Raw genomic sequence first — 22134 nt, 5'->3', positions numbered from 1 at the left:
GAACGGATGATCTCCGCATGTTTGGTTCCCACCGTGAAGCATAAGGGAAGAGGTGTGATGGTGCTTTGCTGGTGACACTGTCAGTGATTTATTCAGAATTCAAGGCACACTTAACCAGCATCCCTACCACAGCATTCTGCAATGATATGCCATCCCATCTGGTTTGCGCTTAGTGGGACTATAATTTTCAACAGGACAATGACCAAAAACACACCTCCAGGCTGTGTAAGGGCTAAGGAGAGTGTGCTGCATCAGATGTCCTGGCCTACACAATCACCAGACCTAAACCCAATTGAGATGGTTTGGGTTGAGTTGGACTACAGAGTGAAGGAAAAGCAGCCAAGTGCTCAGCATATGTGGGAACTCCTTCAAGACTCTTGTAAAAGTTGGTTGAGAGAATGCCAAGAGTGTGCAATGCTGTTTTTAATTAAGGCAAAGTGTGGCTTCTTTGAAGAATCTCAAATATAAAATATATTTTGATTTGTTTAACACTTTTTTGGTTACTACATGATTCCATATGTGTTATTTCATATTTTTGATGTCTGTAAAAATAAAGAAAAACCCTTGAATGAGTAGGTTTGTCCAAACTTTTGACCGGCACTGTATATAGTGAACTTGTACACATTGTAAATATGAAAATAGAATACCATTTTTCAGAATGTGTTCTACTGCTTGCATGTCATTTTCAGAATGGAAAGAATTTACATTGGCGAACTCCCCCTATCTGCAAGCATGACCAATGGCACAACACCTTACTGATATATAAATTCAACCAACCAATAGGAATACATAAACATTGAATACATATTTCTGCAGTGTCAAGTTGAAAGACAACCAACCCTTTTACATTACTGCCTCAGCATACCACACCTTCTGTTCTACTCTGACCCTGGCAACCTCAACCTGCCTCTCTCCCACCAGTTTTCTCAGTTTCACCACACTCACCAACAGAGTCTGCGTCATGTCAAACAGCGGGGTCACAGACACAGGGAATCTTCCATTTCAGTTTCTCCACTTCAACACCCAAAGCCACCCCGGTCATCACCCCTTTCAAATGTGCCCTGCTCTGGAGAGCAAATCGCCCGCTCCCTCTGAGTGGAAGAAATACAGAAAAAGATCACAAGTCAACTTCGAGCTATCTTCAGCGATTTAACAGTATCCACATTATTTTCTACCCAGCCTGATACTTCATACAGTATGGGTCAGCCAAAAGGCAGGGATCCACTTTCTCCAAAAATGTCACTCCCACTTGGCCAGAATCACCCTTTGCATTACCATTGTGTCGAGGCTCGGACTCTGAGGTCTTCACCACACCTGCCACCACAGGAAACTCATCCTCAATCTCAAAAGGTTACATTTCTAAGACATCAGAGACAGTAGAGTACATTTTGTACTTGGTGACATTCTTCCTCAACACACATCTTCTCTCTGCACTCGGCTCTTCTCCTTCTTCTTCACTGTCCATAACCATGTCTATCCACTCACCACGCTCATGCCGCGCCTTCATCTGTTGTATTGCTTGCAGAACATGCACTGATTGCCTTTCTTCAATACCAACCATTGGTTCCTTAGCCCAATTTACTAGTCTGACTATTTCTGGCCTCTCCATGCTCACAAAATGTGGGCTACTCTGCATCTCCAGACAGATCTTCAACCACAGGCAGCTTCGAGTAGAGGGGTGCAACCAAGTCTCCACCACAATCACTTTGAATCACGAGTCGATGGTGTATGTTGGTCCGACTTCCTGTTCCCGTGATTGGCAGGCAGGCGGTTGTTGGAGCTGAAAAGTAGAGAGGGAGCCACTAAACTAACAGTAACTTCTCAATTCATCATAACAATGTTACTAGTTAGCTACAACTATTTTTATCAACTTGCTAAGCAAATAATTTGCCCCCAATTTTCTTTGGTTAAAAAGTCACAACAGTGTTGTGTCATGGAGCTAAATGATGGGTTAGTGCTATCCTCAATCCTTGGGACGTCCCTACCATAAACCAGTGAGCTAAACACTAACCCCTACATAGCCCAAAGGCCGGCATATGGCGATAATTGAGTCGATAAGATGACACTACTCAATATCCCTATCTGCCGGCCTTTGGGCTAACACTTACCCCAAACTTAACCATAATCATAACCACAAACCTTACTTAACCTTATAGCAGGGATCATCAAGCCCTGCTATAAACATTTACAGATGGACAATTGAGAGCATCCTGTCGTGCTGTATCACCGCCTGGTACGGCAACTGCACCGCCCGCAACCGCAGGGCTCTCCAGAGGGTGGTGCGGCCTGCACAACGCATCACCGGAGGCAAACTACCTGCCTTCCAGGACACCTACAGCATCCAATGTCACAGGAAGGCCAAAAAGATCAAGGACAACAACCACCCGAGCCACTACCTGTTCACCCCGCTATCATCCAGAAGGCAAGGTCAGTACAGGTGCATCAAAGCTGGGACCGAGAGACTAAAAAACAGCTTCTATCTCAAGGCCATCAGACTGTTAAAGTCTGTTAAATAGCCATCACTAGTACATTAGAGGCTGCTGCCCTATATACATAGACTTGGAATCACTGGCCACTTTAATAATGGAGCACTAGTCACTTTAATAATGTTTACATGTTTTGCATTTCTTATCGAAATATGTATATACTGTATTCTATCCTATTCTACTGTATCTAAGTCTATGCTGCTCTGACATTGCTCTCCCATTCCTTTACTTTAGATTTGTGTGTATGGTTGTGAAATTGTTAGATATTACTGCACTGTTAGAGCTTGAAACACAAGCATTTCGCTACACCCGCAATAACATCTGCTAAACACGTGTATGTGACAAATACAATTTGATTCGATTTTTTTATCATTTCAAACCTTGCTTACATTTGCATATGATCACATCTCTTTATTATGCGTGGGAATATTTGGGAACTGTCACGCCCTGGTCGAAGTATTTTGTGTTTATCTTTATGTATTGGGTCAGGCCAGGGTGTGGCATGGGGTTTTTGTATTGTGGTGTGTTTTGTCTTGGGGTTTTGGTATATAGTGGGATTGTAGCTAGTGGGGTGATCTAGCAGAGTCTATGGCTGTCTGGAGTGGTTCTCAATCAGAGGCAGGTGTTTATCGTTGTCTCTGATTGGGAACCATATTTAGGCAGCCATATTCTTTGGTTGTTTTGTGGGTGATTGTCCTTAGTGTCCTTGTTCCTGTCTGTGTTAGTTTTCACTAGTATAGGCCGTTTCGGTTTTCGGCACATTCTTTGTTTTGTAATAGATTTGTGTTATGTTTTTTGTTCATTTAAACATGGATCGCAAACTACACGCTGCGTTTTGGTCCGACTCTCCTTCACCACACCTAGAAAACCGTTACAGGAACAGATTTCCAAAATTAGAACCACTTGATTTCCTGGTGTTCAACAACAAAAATTCTTATAAATATTTATGAGGAATGTAATCTCTTTGGTAGCTGTATGGTCCTGCCTGACAAAAATGCATATAGTTACACATTTTTTTGATGTTGTGGCGATTGTGCAAGTGGGCTCAGAAGCTGGAAACGGTCATTAATTCCAGTCAAAGGTTCCTCTGTGGGTTTTATAAGTGCAGCCCCTACTCTTGCAATTACATTACCCCCCAAAAAACAAAAAAAACAAATTAGAAGTCCAAAATCAAATATGGCTCCTACAATACCATTAAATGATGGTTTATTCACTTGTATATGTACACCACAGGAGGTTGGTGGTGCGTAAATTGGGGAGGACGGGCTCGTGGTAATGGCTGGAGCGGAATAGGTGGATGGTATCAAAGACATCAAACACATGGTTTCCATGTGGTTGAAGCCATTCTATTTTCTCCGTTACTATTATGAGCCGTCCTGCCCTCAGCAGCCTCCTCAGATGTACACGTTTTAAATGCAAAAATGTTCAGATTTGTGTACTGCACTTATGACCTGTATTTAAGAATCCAATATGCACACTATATACACTCAAACAACCTTGTCTGAATATATAAAAAGGCAGCAGACTGCTTAGCATGGCACCACCAAGCATTCCAAGTCACAAACCTCTTTGAGGATCAATGAGGCAACTGGGAAGCTCCAATGAAAGGAAAAAGAATCCAACCCTGGACTCTGACACCCTTTCCCTAGCTCTAAAACTTGCCCCCACCATAGTATAACTTTGTGCCTCTGGGATTGGGCTCTTAAGTCACCTCCTTATAATTTAGAAGTGAGCTTTGATTCTTTGCTAGTCCAATTCATATGGCTGAATCCAGCATGAACTTCCACTGAATTTCCCTTACAAAAAATATTGCTGTTTTGAAACTGCAGTAAAAGTGCAGTAAGTAACTGGTATTTTGTACGCAGTAATTGCAGAATACCTGCAGCTATACTGCCCTCTAACTGCAATATTTTTTCCCCGTAAGGGTTGTGATCAACATTGGGATGTTCTGGAGCACTCTTATCCTGTTCGAGCTGAGTTGGCACATTGCTTCTTCCAGATAATCATGTCCACAATCCTGGCTGTCTGCCCTGGAGTTGCCTTATATCTTGACTTGGTGACATTATGGTGTATGAGGGGGATGCACCTCTCCAAAATGAATTCGTACCTGAATCTTCCTGAATTGTTTTTCGATAGGCCCACTCCACCATCAGTCCACCCCTCAGGCAGTTACTAGAGAAAGAGAAACCATGGAACTGGACTACTACATGTCAGGAGGCCATACAACAGCCAAAATGATGCCCTGCATTTCCCTCATACCTATCTTACATTTTTTTTACATTACATTTAAGTCATTTAGCAGACGCTCTTATCCAGAGCGACTTACAAATTGGTGCATTCACCTTATGACATCCAGTGGAACAGCCACTTTACAATAGTGCATCTAAATCTTTTAAGGGGGGTGAGAAGGATTACTTTATCCTATCCTAGGTATTCCTTAAAGAGGTGGGGTTTCAGGTGTCTCCGGAAGGTGGTGATTGACTCCGCTGTCCTGGCGTCGTGAGGGAGTGTGTTCCACCATTGGGGAGCCAGAGCAGCGAACAGTTTTGACTGGGCTGAGCGGGAACTGTACTTCCTCAGTGGTAGGGAGGCGAGCAGGCCAGAGGTGGATGAACGCAGTGCCCTTGTTTGGGTGTAGGGCCTGATCAGAGCCTGGAGGTACTGAGGTGCCGTTCCCCTCACAGCTCCGTAGGCAAGCACCATGGTCTTGTAGCGGATGCGAGCTTCAACTGGAAGCCAGTGGAGAGAGCGGAGGAGCGGGGTGACGTGAGAGAACTTGGGAAGGTTGAACACCAGACGGGCTGCCGCGTTCTGGATGAGTTGTAGGGGTTTAATGGCACAGGCAGGGAGCCCAGCCAACAGCGAGTTGCAGTAATCCAGACGGGAGATGACAAGTGCCTGGATTAGGACCTGCGCCGCTTCCTGTGTGAGGCAGGGTCGTACTCTGCGGATGTTGTAGAGCATGAACCTACAGGAACGGGCCACCGCCTTGATGTTAGTTGAGAACGACAGGGTGTTGTCCAGGATCACGCCAAGGTTCTTAGCGCTCTGGGAGGAGGACACAATGGAGTTGTCAACCGTGATGGCGAGATCATGGAACGGGCAGTCCTTCCCCGGGAGGAAGAGCAGCTCCGTCTTGCCGAGGTTCAGCTTGAGGTGGTGATCCGTCATCCACACTGATATGTCTGCCAGACATGCAGAGATGCGATTCGCCACCTGGTCATCAGAAGGGGGAAAGGAGAAGATTAATTGTGTGTCGTCTGCATAGCAATGATAGGAGAGACCATGTGAGGTTATGACAGAGCCAAGTGACTTGGTGTATAGCGAGAATAGGAGAGGGCCTAGAACAGAGCCCTGGGGGAAACCAGTGGTGAGAGCGCGTGGTGAGGAGACAGATTCTCGCCACGCCACCTGGTAGGAGCGACCTGTCAGGTAGGACGCAATCCAAGCGTGGGCCGCGCCGGAGATGCCCAACTCGGAGAGGGTGGAGAGGAGGATCTGATGGTTCACAGTATCGAAGGCAGCCGATAGGTCTAGAAGGATGAGAGCAGAGGAGAGAGAGTTAGCTTTAGCAGTGCGGAGCGCCTCCGTGATACAGAGAAGAGCAGTCTCAGTTGAATGACTAGTCTTGAAACCTGACTGATTTGGATCAAGAAGGTCATTCTGAGAGAGATAGCGGGAGAGCTGGCCAAGGACGGCACGTTCAAGAGTTTTGGAGAGAAAAGAAAGAAGGGATACTGGTCTGTAGTTGTTGACATCGGAGGGATCGAGTGTAGGTTTTTTCAGAAGGGGTGCAACTCTCGCTCTCTTGAAGACGGAAGGGACGTAGCCAGCGGTCAGGGATGAGTTGATGAGCGAGGTGAGGTAAGGGAGAAGGTCTCCGGAAATGGTCTGGAGAAGAGAGGAGGGGATAGGGTCAAGCGGGCAGGTTGTTGGGCGGCCGGCCGTCACAAGACGCGAGATTTCAACTGGAGAGAGAGGGGAGAAAGAGGTCAGAGCACAGGGTAGGGCAGTGTGAGCAGAACCAGCGGTGTCGTTTGACTTAGCAAACGAGGATCGGATGTCGTCGACCTTCTTTTCAAAATGGTTGACGAAGTCATCTGCAGAGAGGGAGGAGGGGGAGGGGGAGGAGGATTCAGGAGGGAGGAGAAGGTGGCAAAGAGCTTCCTAGGGTTAGAGGCAGATGCTTGGAATTTAGAGTGGTAGAAAGTGGCTTTAGCAGCAGAGACAGAGGAGGAAAATGTAGAGAGGAGGGAGTGAAAGGATGCCAGGTCCGCAGGGAGGCGAGTTTTCCTCCATTTCCGCTCAGCTGCCCGGAGCCCTGTTCTTGATACCAACCATGGCTGGCCAGCCCATGTGACACCTGTTACACCTCAACTGAAACTGTGCAGTAATCCCAACTTCCCTCTAAAAACATATACTGTAGGCACCTTAGGACTCTTAAAACTTGCTTTACAGTATGTGATCATTTATGGTGGCTGGGGATTGACTGCGAGATAGTGATCTTTGTGCACTATGCTTGATTAGCTCCACCTCCTCTCTCTCCACCTCCTCTCTATCTCTCTCTCTCTCTCTCTCTCTCTCTATATATATATATATATATATATATATATATATATATATATATTGTATGTATATAAAAAAATGTATTCGGGGGGACCCCTAGGGGGCGTGCCCCACAGTTTGGGAACCCCTCCTCTTAGTAACCTGAGGTCACACTCACAAGTTCTGTCACTCTCCACATCTCCTGCTGGGTATGCCCAAGTCCGTAATCAATGCCAACCACCCACAGTTAATTATCAACTCAACCGACTTTCAAAGGAATGTAAAGAAATATGTAGGATGTGACCTGCAGGACTTTTCACAGACTTTACTTCACACCCAGACCAACCATTCCGCTACTGGAGTGTTCTTAGCATCATTCAGGCTGGGATAACATTCCAGTCAGTCAATGGGCCTCGTTGGCCTGCAAGCTGCACCTGCTTACTGCCTATACTGAACTGTAGAAATGAAAACTGATCACCCCTCAGCCCTAATACACCACCAGTTATACAGGACGGATACAGCCCTTGTCGCTGCAGCTTGCCCAGAATGACCAGTTAGCTGTGCAAGCTGGTCCGGCCCCAGAACTACAACCACCACTGGCTACTGGTCAGGCCCCAGAACTACAACCACCACTGGCTACTGGTCAGGCCCCAGAACTACAACCACCACTGGCTACTGGTCAGGCCCCAGAACTACAACCACCACTGGCTACTGGTCAGGCCCCAGAACTACAACCACCACTGGCTACTGGTCAGGCCCCAGAACTACAACCACCACTGGCTACTGGTTAGGCCCCAGAACTACAACCACCACTGGCTACTGGTCAGGCCCCAGAACTACAACCACCACTGGCTACTGGTCAGGCCCCAGAACTACAACCACCACTGGCTACTTTGCCTCCTCACTCTGTTTGGGCACACTCACATCCTGGTCACCTCAAAGACTTAGCACACTGCAATCAACATTGCACACTTAGATTTAGTGTGGAAAAGAGGACTGTACATATACACTACTAGAGTAGCTGACTGTTGTATTACGGATGCTTTCCTGTAACTTGGTTATACTACTGTGTGCTTGTGATGTGAAAGGCTTGTAATTATATTTTGTGGGATTGTCCATTGTTGATATGCTGTAAATATGTAAATGAGGTTAGAACATGAACAGACATTGAAAAACTAGTTGGCTTGGGCTTTTCAAACACAACAGGCCCTAGATATACCAAGAGCCATATGAAACCCTTTCAAAGACAGAATAACACAATACAAAATTAACAATGGCTACTTATATGCAGGTGAAGGTGTTTGAGTGTAACCATGTTGGCCATATTAGATTCAGAATAAAATTGATTTTACACAAACAGTCTTTATAGGCATGAGTGTTATACACAATTCATAAAAATGCCTCTCATTTACATAATTCATATTTACAGGTGATTTAACCTCGATCAATTGTTATTATGGCAGCCATATTGGATTTGAGGCTAAATACATATTAAGATAATCTGTGACAAGATAATCTGTGATGCCCCCCTGATTTAATTGCAAGACTAGGGCCTAAAGTTACAAAATCCTTAGGGAACCTTGGACCTTCAAAAATGTAATTTCGATGTCGGAGCCCACTTGTTTTCCTTGGAGTCGTTCACAATAGCCACAAAATAAAAAAGCTTGTAACTTGTGCGTTTCAGGCAGGACCATACAAGACTGAATGAGAGAAAATTTGACCTTGAAAGTTGTCTATTGAACAAATACCAAAAACTGAAGTTAACATTAATCCTTAACATTGATAGTTGATATTTCAGCCTATTGTATCTGTGTGTTTACAGGTCATTTCCAAGATGAATGACGATATCCTAATTTTATTTAACCTTTATTTTATCAGGGAGTCATATTGAAACCAATGTCTCTTTAACAGATGAGCCATGAATTACATACTGTAAATTACAGAAAATACACACATCAAAATAGAAATACAGAATGCAAGCAGAAACGAAAACACAATCATAAAAAACAAACACATTCATCAGTAATAAGGTGCTCAATCAGCTTTCTGAGTTGTCCTAGAGGCAACGAAACATTTAACATTTTGAAGATTTTCCACAAATAAAGTGCAAGAAAAGTAAAAGATGATTTACGTAAGGAATTTCCAGAGTTAGCCATCCCTGAGGTGTCTAAAGTTTAGTATATTCTAGGACCGATAGGAACGTAGACTGAATAATCTGCTTCCTACCATTTAGCGAGAGGCAGCACCTACATTGAACAAAAATATGAACTCAAGATGCAACAATTTCAAAGATTTTACTGAGTCACAGTACATAAAAGGAAATCAGCCAATTGAAATACATCCATTGGGCCCTAATCTATGGATTTCACATGACTGGGAATACAGATATGCATCTGTTGGTCACAGATACACTATACAGTGCCTTGCGAAAGTATTCGGCCCCCTTGAACTTTGCGACCTTTTGCCACATTTCAGGCTTCAAACATAAAGATATAAAACTGTATTTCTTTGTGAAGAATCAACAACAAGTGGGACACAATCATGAAGTGGAACGACATTTATTGGATATTTCAAACTTTTTTAACAAATCAAAAACTGAAAAATTGGGCGTGCAAAATTAATCAGCCCCTTTACTTTCAGTGCAGCAAACTCTCTCCAGAAGTTCAGTGAGGATCTTTGAATGATCCAATGTTGACCTAAATGACTAATGATGATAAATACAATCCACCTGTGTGTAATCAAGTCTCCGTATAAATGCACCTGCACTGTGATAATAGGGATGTAAACAAATGTGTGCAGTTTGTTTGGGGGAAATAAGCTTTCAGTGCATATGGAACATTTCTAAGAATATTTTATTTCAGCTCATGAAACATGGGACCAACACATGTTTGCGATTATATTTTTGTTCAGTAAATTTCTAGAGAAATACATTTTTATTCTCAGCTTCTTAACTCATGAATATGCTTTTTAAAAAGACAGCTATTCATGTATCCAGATATTTGTGTATGTATGGCAGACAATTGACTCCTCGTGTTCCAAATGTTAGCAATACCTAGGATAGGATAAGTAATCCTTCTCACCCCCCTTTAAGATTTAGATGCACTATTGTAAAGTGACTGTTCCACTGGATGTCATAAGGTGAATGCACCAATTTGTAAGTCGCTCTGGATAAGAGCGTCTGCTAAATGACTTAAATGTAATATCAAAGCTTGCAATATTGGGTTACATGAGTTTGTGGCCCACCCTCCCCTCCAGCCAGGCATTATTCTTTACTGTTTAAGTTAAGGGTGTGTGTCACAATATCTATCAATTGAACCACTTTTGAAATAAAATATTTGAGCCAAGAGAATAAATAAAACTCCATAACGATTTAGTCAAAACAGTCTTTATACAAAAACACATGAAAATGTTACCAAAACAATTTGAGAAATAAATATTTAAAAGAACACATCAAATTTAACTATCACACACACAGTAGTTTTCCAGCACCCAATATAGGACCTGGCCGTGTCTTACATCAGACATGAAGCTGCTGATTCTGCACACAAAACTGAAAGTGGAATGATAACTGGAATTTAATCACCAGCAGTAAAACCATGTTCTTTGTTTATATTGTAACTGCTAGTTGTCTTTTGTTGCTCAGAGCATCCGCCTCTCACTGCCAACGGGATAAGTTGAACTTATGTCCAATGAATTTGACTATTATGTTCACAAAACAAAAAAACAAGCTCACAAATAACCAACAAGTAAACTATGACCCCAAAAAATGGTAAGTACAGTGCTTTCAGAAAGTATTCACACCTTGACTTTTTCCACATTTTGTTGCATTACAGCCTGAATTTTAAATGGATGAAATTGAGTCACAGGCCTACAAAGTGGAATTATGTTTTTACAAATTAATTAAAATATCTTCAGTCAATAAGTATTCAACCCCTTTATTATGGCAAGATTAAATACGTTCAGGAGTAAAACTGTGCTTAACAAGTTGCATGGACCCCTCTGTGTGCAATAAGTGTTTAACATGATTTTCTACCTCATCTCTGTGCCCCACACATAGAGATAATTGTAAGGTCCCTCGGGCGAGCAGTGAATTTCAAACACAGATTCAACCACAAAGACCAGGGAGGTTTCCAACGCCTCGCAAAAGAAGGGCACCTATTGGTACAAATAAAAAAGCAGACACTGAATATCCCTTTGAGCATGGTTAAGTTATTACACTTTGGATGGTGTGTCAATACACCCAGTTACAACAAAGATACACTGTCATTATGGGTTATTGTGTATAGATGGGTGGGTATATCCATTTAATACATTTTTAATTGAGGCTGTATCAACAAATATGGAATAAGGGTTATGAATACTTTCTGAAGGCATTGTAGGTGGAATCTGAGAATACAAGGTAAACATGATTAAAAATAAAAAGTGGTGCAACACATGCTCATTGACCTTTTGTATGTTTTGTTTTTGACCGTATACAACATGTCAGTTTTTCAATTATGTATGCTATCCTTTCTTTGTCATGAGTAGCTGAGGGTGAATCTTTAAAATAGTTACAATTATAAATTGAACTTGGTACTATCTCCAATTAAACTTGAAATGGACAATGACGTAAGTTAAATTAATTTAGACATTAAATCTCCATTTGTCATCAAAGCCCAGGGACTTTGTTCCACTCTGTCATTTCCTATAGAAACTCCAAGTCTGCCTCTAAGTAAGACTACCATTTTGCCAAGTGGCAGGTTCCCTGCAGTGATGAATTGGCACTCAGAAGATACCCGTTGGTAACTCCTTACTGAACATTCCATCTAGATCCAGTTCCCTGCTCATTAGCTCCTCCTCAACACCCTCCAGTGCCCACTGGTGGTCAGTTAGCTCAAGAGCCTCCCATTCTGCCTAAAAAGGGGAAATAAACAACTCTGTCAGATAATAATTCAACATGGAGAGTAAGTGAACACTATCAAGAGTAGACCATTCTACCTTGAAGGCTTTGTTTGTGTCTGCAGGCATGGCCATGGCAGCACCACTCATCTGCTCCTGCATGATCCTGGACTGATCGGCACCTGTGTGGTTCACAATACACCAGCATCAACACGGATTACTTCATAATCACCCTGGAGTGACAAAACCAGGACTGTGAAGAATTGGAGGCTTGCCAGTTAAACATGGTTGAAAGAATGGAGTCATGTTCCATTTATAACCCGTGCTGCTGCTATGACCCTGAAGGGTTGCAAACCGGCCCATTATCTCTTCAAGGCACAGACCCCCAAGTGATTTATTGTTTGCCCAAATCAGGTCAATTTAATAACCTTCTGTTTATTGCTTTTGATAACCAGTACTGCTGTAAGTAGGTGACAAACTATGATTCAATAACGTCACATCTAGTTTACAGAAACACATGTATCAATAACATTTGCAGGAAATACAAATCTGAATCATGAAGTTGGATGAGTGGATGAAAGGTTACCATTATCTTGTCCTAGAATTAAGGAGTACATGCTTCGCAGCCCAAACACATTCAGGAAATACCACGACGCTGAGCTCACCCTGAATACAGAAACAAGGGTAAGATAATAATGAATCAATGTTTACACTAGCAAAAGAACTCAGAGGAAGTATATCACATAACCTTCACAAAATGATTTTATTAAGTATCTATTTCGTCAACTAACCAGGAAGCATCAAGTGAGAGTAACTCGATTCCTTGTTGCAACATGGGCTTGAAGCGCAGGGTGAGAGGAAAGGGAACCTTGGCTGTGAGGAACAAGAAAAGGGTTGTTGAGAAAATTGTAACTCAAATGATTTGGCTCATACAACCCCACTACCAAATATAAGTAGAATCAAGTTTTGAATTTTACATAAAACCAGTCTGCAAATATTGACTTAACTGCTTATAGCAAAGACACAATGGAAGCACTTCATTTTACACTACTGTTATTTATATGTTGTTTCAATGTAATCATTTTACCATGCCAATTCTTAGTAAATACCTGATTACTTATGTATCATAAAATAAACTGCAATCGAAGTTCTCTAGTAGTGACAATCATTATCATGTTTTAATGTCACGTGTATAAGTAGTGAAATGCCTTTCTTGCAAGCTCTAAACTCAACAATGCAGTGATCAATATCAATGTAGTAATAAAAATAACATAAGGTAGAGCAAAAACACACAACGAATAAAAATAAGAAATATGAAGAACGAGAAAGTGAAAAGGTATATACAGAGTCAGTTCCAATACCATGTTTAAAATGTGCAGGGATACTAGAGTGATAGAAGTAGATATGTATTGGGGTAAGGTGACTAGGCATCAGGATATATGATAAACAGAGCAGCAGCAGCGTAAATTATGATTGTATGTGAGAGTGTGTGTGTGCGCGCATGTGTAGAGGCAGTATAAATGTGTGTGCATGTTGTGTGTGTCAGTGTGCGTGGGAGTGTAGAGTCCTGTGAGTGTGCAAAATAAAATACTAGGGTCACCTCAGAGTGTCTGTGTAGCCTTTCTGTTAGCTATTTAGCAGTCTCATGGCTCAGGGATAGATGCACCGGCACTGCTTGCTGTGCGGAAGCAGAGAGAACAGTCTATGGCTTGGGTGGCTGGAGTCTTTTCCGGGTCTTCCTTTCACACCGCCTGATAGAGGTCCTGGATGGCTGGGAGCTCGGCCCCAGCGATGGGGTGTCCGCAGCACCCTCTGTAGCGCCAATCCGATCAAGGGCGGAGCTGTTGCCATACCAAGCAGTGACGCAGCCGATGCTCTCAAGTGGTGCAGTTTTAGAACTTTGAGGATTTGAGGGGCCATGCAAAACTTTTTCAACCTCCAGAGGGGGAAGAGGTGCTGTTGCGCTTTCTTCACAACTGTGTGTGTGATTGGACCATTTCAAGTCCTTAGTGATTTGTACACCGGGGAACTTGAAGCTCTCGACCTACTCCACTGTAGCCCTGTTGATGTGGTTGAGGGCATGCCCCCCTCCCCTCCCTTTCCTGTAGTCCACAATCAGCTCCTTGGTCTTACTGATGTTGAGTGAGAGGTTATCGTCCCGGCACAACACTGTTAGGTCACTGACCTCCTCCCTGTAGGCTGTCTCATCGTCGCCGGTGATCAGGCCTACCACATGTTGTCAGCAAACTTGACGATAGTGTTTGAGTCGTGGCCAGGCAGTCGTAGATGAACAGGGAGTGGGGGCCCCGTGTTGAGGGTCAGCATGGCGGAGGTGATGTTGCCTACCCTCACCACCTGAGGTCGGCCGGTACGGAAGTCCAGGATCCAGTTGCAGAGTGAGGTGTTCAGTCCCAGGGTTCTAAGCTAGGTGACAAGCTTGGAGTGGACAATGGTGTTGAATGCTGAGCTTTAGTAAACAGCATTTTAGTCAACAGCATTATCACGTTGGTATTCTTCTTACGTAGGTGGGTGAGGGCAGTGTGAAGTACAATTGAGATTGTGTCGTCTATGGATCTGTTGGAGCGGTTTGCAAATTGGAGTGGGTCTAGGGTGTCTAGGATGATGGAGTTGATGTGTGCCATAACCAGCCTTTCAAAGCACTTCACGATTACAGATGTGAGTGCTACAGGGCGGTAGTCATTGTGGCATGAAGCCTTAAAGTTTGTAGGAACAGGAATGATGGCCGTCATCTTAAGACGTGGGAATTACTGACTGGGACAAGGACCGGTTGAAAATTACTGTGAATATGCCTGCAAGCTGATCTGCACATGGTCTGAGAACGCACCCTGGAATACCGTCCGGCATCACGGGCTTGCGAGTGTTGACCTGATTACAGACCTTACTCACATCTGCCTCGGAGAGCGAGATCACGAGTCCTCTGGGCCGGTGGGGGCCCTCGCATAAGGTATGCCATTGTTATTGAAGCGTGCATAAAATGCATTGTGTTCGTCTGGTAGAGAGGCATCGTTGGGCAGATCATGGCTGTGTTTTCCTTTGTAATCCATAATTGGCTGCAGCCCCTGCCACATGCGGAAGGCATCAGAGCATGTGTAATATGATTCTACCTTGTTCTTATTTTGTCCTTTTTATGACTCTGCGGAGGTCGTAGCAGGATTTTTTTGTTCTTGTTCCTGTCCTCAGCCGTAGCCTCAGGGTTGTCTACGATAGCCCTGTCCATGGTAGCTCTGCCCTATAGCTTTGCGCCAACCTCTGTGTTAATCCAGGGCTTTTGGTATTTTATTAGGATCCCCATTAGCTGTTGCAAAAGCAGCAGCTACTCTTCCTGGGGTCCACACAAAACATGAAATAATACAAAACATTGACAACAGTTCAAGGACAGAAGTACATAAAAAAAAAAAGTTTAAAAAAGGTACACGTAGCCTACATATGAATGCATACACACAAACAATCTAGGTCAAATAGGGGAGAGGTGTTGTGCCGTGAGGGGATGCTTTATCGTAAAAAAAAAAAGAAAAACAGGTTTGCTGTTTATTTGAGCAATATGAGATGGAACAGTGTTTCATGCAATAATGGCTCTATATAATACTGTATTCTTTCTTGAATTTGTTCTGGATTTGGAGACTGTGAAAAGACTGAAAAGGGTAAGCATCTGTGTCAGAGTTGTATGTAAGTTGACTATGCAAACAATTTGGGATTTTCAACACATTCATGTTTCTTATAAAAAAAAAGAAGTGGAGCAGTCAGTCTCTCCTCAACTCTTAGCCATGCAAGAGAGACTGGCATGCATAGTATTTATATCAGCACTCTGATTACAATGAAGAGCAAGATGTGCCGCTCTGTTTTGGGCCAGCTAGAGCTTATCTAGGTCATTCCTTGCAGCACTGGACCACACGACTGGACAATAATCAAGATTAGACTAAACTAGAGCCAGCAGAACTTGCTTTTTGGAGTGTGGTGTCAAAAAAGCAGAGAATCTCTTTATTACGGCCAGACCTCTCCCCACCTTCACAACCATTCAATCTTTATGTTTTGACCATGATAGTTTACAATCTAAGGTAATGCCAATTGGAGAAGCAGCAAACCTTTACCGGGGGGACAACGTTGATGATGCACTTCCTTATGAAGCGGGTGACGATGGTGGTTTGCTCGTTGATGTTATCCAAACAACCCAGTCTCAGTGCAGTGAGCGAGGAGGACGCTACTTACTTGTGACAAACCCCGAGAAGGTCCAGTTGATCCAGCCTCCGATGAGGATCATGGGAAGTACATTGGTCACGTTGCCTTTCATCATGTCTGTCAGCATGCTGGGGTCTGGACAAAGAAACAGTTCCAAACAAGTGGAGTAGTAATACATTTCTTGGTGCATTATCATTCAGAAGGAATATGCTCCTTATCATGTGTCAGGGTATAACGGCCCAATACTGTCCTATCATGGTTTGAGAATAGGATTATGTGAGAAAGTATGATGTGACTGTTATGCTCACCTGTCATTGGGGAGGGAGGAACAACCTTCCTTTTGGTATTTTTTAAGAAGCCATCTTCTTGATTATTGAAGTAATACTTCCTCATCAAGAAAGACTGAAGAAAACGAGGTGTCTCAAAATCTGAGCGCAACTAGCCAACACCATTAAAAAAAAACACCATGTTTACTGTGCTAAGAAGTAAAGATATAGCGAAGTGGCTTTTTAAGGTCATTCCAACATTGATCTCACCTGTTTCGGAATGTACTTCCCATTCTCTCTGAGGATTCTGCTCCTGATAAGAACCTGGCTGAATATCAGAAAGGTATAATTCAAAACAAACTCACAGTAAGATGTGCTCACTAGCTCTTTGATGAACTGTCAATGCACAGTCTGTCTCAGGCAGGGCTCTCCAACCCTGTTCCTGGAAAGCCACCTGTAGGTTATTGCTCCAACACTAATCTAGCACACCTGTTTTTAATAATTAGTTGGTTGATAAACTTAGTCAGGTTAGTTACCACTGGGGTTGGAATGAAAACCTACAGGAGGGTAGCTCTCCAGGAACAGTGTTGGAGAACCCTGGTCGAGGACTACATACTTCCAAGAACCTTACCTGTCTGACACCTGCTCTAATGTCAGCTTCTTGTCACTCTGAAGCAGAATGGAGACATAATGTCGAATTACCCCAACAAGGAACGTGATAAAGACGATGGGCAAGACCACCCAAAGTCTGATATTGGAGTCCAGCAGAAGCTCCGGCTCATCCATAACTAGCAACGCAATAAAGACATAGAACAAGTGTAAGAGTAGGCGTCATTAATAACTTCAGATATGAAAAAATCTGGAAAATGGCCAATATCAAGCAATTTACTCCCGTCACCCAAGGTAGCTAGCTAGTATGCAAACAATAATCGCATTTTAGCTTGCTACTGTAGTTAGCTAATTAACTGGCACAATCGTTAGCTGTCTCAAATACCTGCCAGTACATTATAACTGTCAATTTGGGTGTATAGTTATGAAACTAGTTAACTATAGCTTACTATTACTACAGTGTTGTTAAACATAGTTTACTTAATCTTTGCTCTTGCCAGTTGATAAAAACAGAGAATAGCTAACTGTTAGCTAGCTAAATGCTGCTGGGAAGAGCTGGCTAGTTTCCCGAGGGCTCGGGAAGTGAAGGACGCTATAACGTTAGCAAATAATACATGATTTAAATCGTTAGAAAACAAAACGCTGCAGTGTTTGATATTTATCTTACCCAAGGTAGTCCGTTTGACAAAATACGTGTGTCGTCAGGCGATACTATGCTAATTTATATTAATGCAGATTATTTGCGATGTCTAGCTGCATCAGCAGCCATGGTCACTAAGAGAGCAAAAATGCACGGTATAAGCTTCGACAAAGCAAAGGACAATGCATTGCAACAGTGGGTGAGGGGCTACTATAGTGCCACCTGGTGTTGATGGCTGAAATATCAGTCTTAACGGATACATTTATATTGTCCGTTTATTTACCATAAAATATCGATGATTCACCCAATAAATCAATGCATCTAGCTGAACATATGATTTTCCCTGGATGTCTAGCTATGTATCAATCATACATTTTCTCGCACATCTCATACATTTTCTCGACAGTTCAATGACATGATTCCATTTGTTTAGGAAACTGTCGCCATCTGCTGATAGTTGGGGCGAACACAATTTCCCCAAAACAGAAAATGGCCGGTCAAGAAGATCCTGTGCAGAGGGAGATCCACCAAGACTGGGCAAATAGAGAATACATTGAGGTTATCACGAGCAGCATAAAGAAAATAGCAGATTTCCTCAATTCCTTTGGTAAGTAGCTAAATAGATGGAATTTAGATAACTAGGCAGCCGCATAAAAAAAGACTGTCAATGCGAAGGCCTTAGCCTACTTCAAGTACCGAACGCTGGTCCTGAGTCTTCTTGGTTAACAGTAACGTTAGCTAGTTTCCATCTAAAACACATAGATAAAGTAATATATCAGCTAAAGGTCTCTTACTATTATGTAACGTTATAACACGGGTTTAATATTCATGCATCGACCAATCGATGAAATATTGTAGTTAAATTAGTTTGCTATCTTCTGATGGCTAAGAGACCATTTATGCTTAATCTGCGGTATGGATGGTATGACGCAGAAGCGAAATTCAGTTCTGTTACTGCATCTCTATGAGCCTCAGAAATGTTGTTGTAAACATTGACATGATTGGTTGAATGTAGGTGGGGGCGGGAGGTCCTGTATAAACACAAACTCTTCCCTGACAGCTTCCTGAAACGCAAGAAGTATGAATGCCCCGACTTCTGCAGATGCCATGTCTACGTAAATGCTGTACGGCCAATTCAGAACCTGGATTGACCATGTAGCACCTTTTAATGCCTTGATCATGCCTATATAGTTATTGCATTTTGTTACACCAGAACTACATTCATTTCCAATGGAACTTTGCGTGTGCACTGCGGCATTGAAGTGCAGTGCGTTCTGTGTGGTGCATACAAGTTTGGATTTTATTGAATGCATGCGTCAAACTGTAAGCGTGTAGACTACTTGACAAAAATGGTACCAGAAGGTGAATGTTGAAATTTTGTTGCACACATATCCAGATGCTGCGTACCATTTTGCGCAAAACACTGTAGGTGTGATCGAGGCGTAAGGGGTCTACAGACAGAGCCAACGTTGTTCGTCACAAAAGAGGAAGCTCCGTCATTCGACCAAGTTTTTTCCTACCTGGAAATTAAGACCCGATTTATCATTCCTTGCGAAGACTGAGGGGCAGTATTGAGTGAGTTTAGCAACGGAAGTCCAGCCCTTCTCTACAACATTTTCCGGTATCCCTTCTAGTATAAACACAGTAGAGATGGACATTCTACTACTTGCAAGCTTCCTTTTTTGTTATTTTTATTTTGAGATGATTTAAATTCTTTCCTCTTCAATGCTTCGCAATCTGTAAACAGGCATAACACCAGATCCAAAATGGCAAATGTTGTTGCTAGCTGGTCAAAAAGAGAGGACTTTGCCTGTGCTTAGCACTATTCATTTTATTTTTATCTTAATAGACACCCAAGTCCTTGCTGATGACAAGCATATCCATAACATGATGCTTGAAAATATGAAGACTGGTACTCTGTGATGTGTTAGATTTGCCCCAAACATAATACTTTGTATTCAGGACAAAAAGTGAATTGCTTTGCCACATTTTTTTTGCAGTATTACTTTAGTGCCTTATTGCAAACAGGATGCATGTTTTGGAATATTTTTATTCTATACAGGCTTCCTTTTCACTCTGTCATTTAGGTTAGTATTTTGGAGTAACTACAATGTTTATCCATCCTCAGTTCTATCACAGACATTTCAATTTGTAATAGTTTAAAATCACCATTGGCCTCATGGTGAAATCTCTGAGCGGTTTCCTTCCTTTTCGGCAACTCCATTAGGAAGGACGCCTGTAGCTTTGTAATGAGTGGGTGTATTGATACATCATCCAAAGTGTAATTAATAACTTAACCATGCTCAAAGGGATATTCATTGTCTGCTTTTTAACAATTGTTTACCCATCTACCAATAGTTGCCCTTCTTTACGAGTAATTGGAAATCCATCCTGGTCTTTGTAGTTGAATTTGTGCATGAAATGCACTGCTCAACTGAGGGACCTTAGCAAACTGTACTCCACACATACACTTATCTGTTATTATTAACTTTGATGTGATCATAAAGGTAAATATGTCCACCTTACTGAGTTTTTACTTTCCTTCAGATATGTCCTGCCGGTCTCGTTTGGCCACCCTAAATGAAAAGCTGACAGCGTTAGAGAGGAGAATTGAGTACATTGAAGCAAGGGTAAGTGTCATAATGGTCACTAATTCTATGGTGTAAATAAATGTAATGTTTCCAGTTTACACTCCCTGTACAGTACTGGAAGTCATACTGTGTTCTCTAAACTTTGCTCTCTGTTTAGGTCACAAAAGGAGAGACCTTGACCTAAACCAAGATAGTATGCTGGACTGGGTGCTGCAGTTTGGCTGAGGATAGAATACTACATTTGTGACCAATTCCATATTTGCCCTTTTTAAAAATATATATATTTTTTTAAACTACGCATTTTCTTTTTTTTAACAATTTATTTGTTCTGTGGGACCCAAAAAAAAAAAAATTCATACTGTGTGTATTTTACAACCATAGCTACTGGATGGTGATGGTAATACCACAGCATCACCCACAATGTTATAATCGAGACTCAGTTAATGCTATCTTGTATTTATGTTATCAAGGACCAACATAACTTGTTCATTGATTTGATTTGCACAAATACATGAACTTCCTAATAGGGGAATGTTTTGTTTTAGACACTTCTTTGTAACCAGGTTAAATCAAAAGTGACTATGTCCCACCCCTATGGAGATTTCACAGCACATGCATTGCAGAAATATCCTTCCCATTAGGCTGAACCAGGATGATTTGAACCACAGGAAGAGGAAGTGCCAAAATGAATAGTCAGTTCTTTTACTGTGATCATTATGCTTATCCATATATTTCACTGCTTGTAATACTTATTTTACTTTAGTGTTACATGTAATAACCTGTTTTAAAAGTAAGTTATCCATGTGTTTTTTTGGAGAAGGGCTTAGAAGGTGTTTGGTTCAAGGGAAGCATGCATAAATCCCAGGTTGAAGGTGTTCCTGGAATATAATATAGGCTGGGTGTGGTGTCAAGACCAGCTTGTATTTGCTCAGAGTGAGTCCATACATACACTTGCCACTATAGCCTCTGGTCGCTGCCCTCAGCCATAAACTAGTGTTCTGCTTTCCATGCCAAAGGAACAGATCAACAAACCTCTCCTCTAATGGTCAAAATGTGTTTACTTTTTACTGAGTGCTACATTACATGATGTAAATACAAACATGAATTGTGTTACAGCATTTAGAGGTTTGTGTATGGAGGTTCTGAGTAGTCGTTTTTCTGTTCTACTTGATAATTATTGCACCTACCTGGTGTCTCAGCTCTACCAGTCTGTGATGGGAAGAATGGAAGTATATATTTTTTCTTCTTTTCATATACTAACGGGCCATCAGACTACAGAAACTATAGCAATAGAACTGAAGTAACAGAATAGCAATACCTATAACATTAGCAGTGGGAATATGGCATGAGAAAGAAAAAATGTCGTTGTTTATGTTTTTAAATCAAAGCAGCCAAAGTGGAACTCTTAAGAAGAGTGGAACCTTCGCTCTCCTAATATAAAGTTGAACCCTCTACACCCCTATCCTCTTCTCATCTCCTCACTGCTCTTCCTTTCCCTTCCCTAAAATTGTCTCTCCTTTCTCTTCTCCTGAAAAGTAAAAAATAGTGTCGGTGGATGAATATTTTAGACATTCCCCCTATGCACTTGTGGAGATGTCAAATCAAATTGTATTGGTCACATACACATGGTTAGCAGATGTTAATGCGAGTGTAGCGAAATGCTTGTGCTTCCAGTTCCGACCATGCAGTAATATCTAACAAGTAATCTAACAATTTCACAACAACTACCTTATACACACAAGTGTAAGGAATGAATAAGAATATGTACATATAAATGTATGGATGAGCGATGGCCGAACGGCATAAGCAACATGCAGTAGATGGTATAGAGTACAGTATATACATATGAGATGAGTAATGTAGGGTATGTAAACATATAAAGTGGCATTGTTTAAAGTGACTAGTGATACATTTATTACATC

The 22134-nt window shown here is 42.2% G+C and overlaps 2 protein-coding genes across 3 annotated transcripts; one reads left to right on the top strand and one right to left on the bottom strand.

The window, feature by feature from the left end:
• Nucleotides 1-10400: 10400 nt before the first annotated feature.
• Nucleotides 10401-18540, bottom strand: LOC118388610 (ER membrane protein complex subunit 3-like). Of its 2 annotated transcripts, none has more exons than XM_035777835.2 (9): nucleotides 18309-18540; nucleotides 17004-17160; nucleotides 16643-16700; nucleotides 16415-16508; nucleotides 16137-16241; nucleotides 12701-12782; nucleotides 12496-12575; nucleotides 12009-12091; nucleotides 10401-11924 (listed from the first exon to the last, which is right to left on the bottom strand). In XM_035777835.2, the coding sequence occupies exons 2-9, from the start codon at nucleotides 17156-17158 to the stop codon at nucleotides 11796-11798; spliced, it is 786 nt and encodes a 261-aa protein (XP_035633728.1). In that variant the 5' UTR covers nucleotides 17159-17160; nucleotides 18309-18540; the 3' UTR covers nucleotides 10401-11795. The 2 variants fall into 2 exon arrangements, with proteins under 2 accessions (XP_035633728.1, XP_035633727.1); XM_035777834.2 differs by lacking the exon at nucleotides 18309-18540 and adding an exon at nucleotides 17649-17847.
• Nucleotides 18063-21672, top strand: LOC118388611 (probable protein BRICK1). Its single transcript, XM_035777836.2, has 3 exons — nucleotides 18063-18228; nucleotides 20169-20251; nucleotides 20370-21672. Exons 1-3 carry the CDS (start codon nucleotides 18111-18113, stop codon nucleotides 20394-20396), a joined length of 228 nt encoding a protein of 75 aa, XP_035633729.1. The 5' UTR covers nucleotides 18063-18110; the 3' UTR covers nucleotides 20397-21672.
• The last annotated feature ends 462 nt before the right edge of the window (nucleotides 21673-22134 follow it).

This window comes from Oncorhynchus keta, chromosome 10 (assembly GCF_023373465.1).
Source record: "Oncorhynchus keta strain PuntledgeMale-10-30-2019 chromosome 10, Oket_V2, whole genome shotgun sequence".
Lineage (NCBI taxonomy): Eukaryota > Metazoa > Chordata > Actinopteri > Salmoniformes > Salmonidae > Oncorhynchus > Oncorhynchus keta.
The sequence above is the reverse complement of the archived record's forward strand: the minus strand, read 5'-3'. Positions and strand labels throughout refer to the sequence as shown.